Source organism: Sinocyclocheilus anshuiensis, unplaced genomic scaffold, assembly GCF_001515605.1.
Source record: "Sinocyclocheilus anshuiensis isolate Anshui unplaced genomic scaffold, SAMN03320099.WGS_v1.1 scaffold1448, whole genome shotgun sequence".
Taxonomy (NCBI): Eukaryota; Metazoa; Chordata; class Actinopteri; order Cypriniformes; family Cyprinidae; genus Sinocyclocheilus; species Sinocyclocheilus anshuiensis.
The window spans coordinates 732,734-736,051 of NW_015547730.1; the positions used below are offsets into that span (position 1 = coordinate 732,734).

General features: G+C 38.2%; 1 protein-coding gene across 2 annotated transcripts in view; it reads left to right on the forward strand.

Annotated features, from left to right (window-relative positions):
- The window catches only part of ubac2 (UBA domain containing 2), a 21,377-nt gene extending 18,059 nt beyond the window's left edge, over window positions 1-3,318 (forward strand). The window contains exons 8-9 of one of the 2 annotated variants that reach the window (XM_016507233.1): window positions 1,966-2,103; window positions 2,559-3,318. In XM_016507233.1, coding sequence (XP_016362719.1) covers window positions 1,966-2,103; window positions 2,559-2,666 — 246 coding nt within the window. In that variant the 3' untranslated portion in view covers window positions 2,667-3,318. The remainder of the gene's footprint in view (window positions 1-1,965; window positions 2,104-2,558) is intronic. The other variant, XM_016507234.1, reaches the window with a different exon arrangement.

The following is a 3,318-nucleotide window of genomic DNA, read 5'->3' on the forward strand; positions in this document are numbered from 1 at the left end:
TTTTGGAAGGCCAAACAAAGTAGTTTCGCTTTCACAACGAAACAGCGTCACACACGGCGGGCTAGAGTGAGCGGCGGCCGGCGGATTCGACGAAGGAGCGTCCGGCGGGCTTGCGGCAACCACATGTGAAAAAAAGATGTGCAAATCTTCCCACATCGTGACGTAGACATGTGGGGGCGTGTTAGAACGAGCCATTTTAGGTAGGCGTGGCTGACTCTTAACTTTTATAAAGAATATCTCTTTGGATTTGAGACTTTAGTCTTTGCAACTTTACAGATCTTCTTTATGCACCAAGAGCTTGTAACACTTCAAAGAGAAAGGAAAAATTGAAATCGCAACATATGACCCCTTTAAGTCATCCTGCAGCCCCTTGGAAGTTTGTTGGGGCCTCCTAGTGGCTCCCAGCTCCCTGGCTAAGAATATCTCCGCAGTGTGACGTAGCAGTGTGTTATTGTCAGAATCAAAATCTCTTTTATTCACCAGTACTTGTTATTGAGTGTTGGCAAGTGACTGAGTAAGTAGAGATGCTACTATCTCAGCTACATCTTTCAGAGGTCTGACTTTTATTGCTGAACTTTTAGTACCAGGATTGTCCCTGTAATTAACGTTCAGCTGTTTTTAGTTCACAAATTGGTTTCAGATTCGAGTTCCTGTGCTACGTCCTGTGTTTTCGGCTTGTTTATGCAAATTAGTATTTGTGTTATAATTTGTCTTATAGGTGTTTTTCTTGTATTGTATGTAAGCTTACCTGTTCAGATATTATACAGTCACCTTAGTTGTGATCTGCTTTTTCAAAACAGAAGTTTGTGAAATTATTGTGAAATTAGATTATTGGTATAATTTTTATATTCTTAATGAGTTGGAAGAAGTTTCCATTTCAAAGTTTTAAAGTATTTTCTTGATCGGGTATGTTCTAATAGTATTGGATCACAAGCCATGCTGTTTGTGGGAAAAACAGTGATGGAGTTCTGCTTACATTTCCAGAGATGAGGTATAGACATCAAAACTGCAATGAGTCATCTAGCTCCATTTCTGTATTTCTGTCACTCTGGTTGGACAAGATGTTCAGTGATATGTCTTGTTTTTCATCTTTTTTTCCATTTATTTTCTCTCAATGTTTCTGAACAAGAGGAAGTTAATGGTTTCCTGTGAGCAAACACAGACAGCCACATGGTTTCATCACGGATACCTGATACAAGCACAGATCATTTTGTCCTTGATAAAAATCTAACTGAAAATGAGTAAAGCTGTTATTTTCTGGAAATGATATGGATAATTAGCATAGAACATTCTTGTTTTCTCTCATGTTTTAAGTCCTATGTGTAGCTATGAATTAGGCCTAGAGTATGTTAGCGTTGTAGTTGATAAACCTGTAGTAGGATTATGAATATGAAGTAGGGATAATGCTTGCCAGTTGTTCAGTTTGTCTTTTATTGGAGTTTTTGAATGTGGAGAGAGACAGAAATCACCACAGTTACAAAAAAAGCTACTTCCACTGGACTACAGTAAGATAAGGTATAGAAATACACAGCAAGATACACTGTCTTTAAAGTCATATAAAGTAAAAATTACATTATGCTTTTCTTCTTTATTGTATATCTGATTATATGAACTGGCTTCTCAAATGAGAAAAAAAATGTAGGGTGGGACTTTGTCCATCATTTGCTAATTGCTGCAATCTGATGTGAGTGACAGGTTGCTGAAAGAAATGATTGTCCTGACCCCACACAGATGCAGAAGTGATTTATCATTTCTTCAGTGACTTCATCATTTAAGAAGAGATGTTTTTGAAAGGAGAGGGGATGATTTTTATTATGAGGATGCATGAATTAAAAAATAATGATGTGCACATTTATAATAAAATTTGTGCTCATTGATAATAAACACTCCAATGTTCCATAAAAATAGGAATTGTCAGTTTTTATTCCATTGTGACTTTAAAAAGAATTCCTGTCATTAATTCAGCAGACAGGTCTCCTGAATTGGAACAGATTCTTCCCGACTCTAAGGCACCGAGGACAAAACCGGCACCATGAGGGTCCCCAGCCGCAACAGCCCCCTTATATGCATCCGCCAGATAACACAGCTGTGGCTGAGGAGCAGGTAAGATCATATGATTTTGGTCTTTTAATCAAAATCATTACAGATTTTGGTCGTTATCTCAGTTTATTAATCCAAAAATGTAAATTAGCTGAAAATGTACACTCGTGCAGGCCATCCAAGATACAGATGAGCTTGTTCCTTCATCAGAACAGAAGAGGAGAACTTCAGCATCACATCACTTGCTCACCAAACAACACAGTAATCCACGGCACCCATTCACTGCAGAGGATTGATTTGTAAGGCAGTGATATAATGCTAAATGTCTTTAAATCTGTTGTGATGAAGAAACAAACTCATCTACAACTTGGATGGCCTGTGCGAGTGTACATTTTCATTTTTGTGTGAACTATTTATTCAGTTCCAGCTTCTATTTGTTTAGCATCATGGGTTGCTAGATTGAACATAATTTTTTGCCATATACTAACTTTTGAATGATACATTGCTGTTATCACCAGGTTGCAAGATTAATGGAGATGGGTTTCTCAAGGATGGATGCCCAAGAAGCTCTCAGAGCATCTAATAATGACATTAACATTGCAACAAACTTCTTGCTTCAGCACTAAGATTAAAATATATTGAAGATGACTGGGAGGACAAGAAGAATGAGTTTTTTAACTTCTATAAGATCACTAAGTTGAAAGTACTTAAGAACACAACACTGGTGTCATAACTGCACCTGCTGGAAGAAGTTAAGAGTGCTGATACACAACTCACAGGAGCTGATGATGTCACATCCTTTCTGACTAGACAGTGTGGCGCTCCTGCTGCTGTCTTGCAGTGCTACAAGGAGTTGACTTGCAATTGCAACCCTCTCTGGTCCACAGGATAGAGCCAACATGGTGGACAATTATACATTGTGTCTCAGGGCTTGTGCCATTTGGCATCGTCCTTGAACCTACATCGTCTTATAATTAAGAATTCTATAATATATTGATAAATTATTAAACCATGTGTTGTTTTGCTATAAGTAAACTGAATAGAAGTCTTAATGAAATAGTTCATCCAAAAATGTACTCATTGTTCTCATGTTGTTCCTAAGCTGTGTGGTTTTTCAGTCTTCCATTGAACACAAATGAGGATGTTTAACAGAATGCCCTGGCTGATCTTTTCCATATGATAAAGGTAGAGAGTGACTAGTGGCTGGCACGCGCCAAAATAAAGGACTATAATGGCGCTTTTCCACTGCATGGTAGGGCTCGGTACGGTTCACTTTTG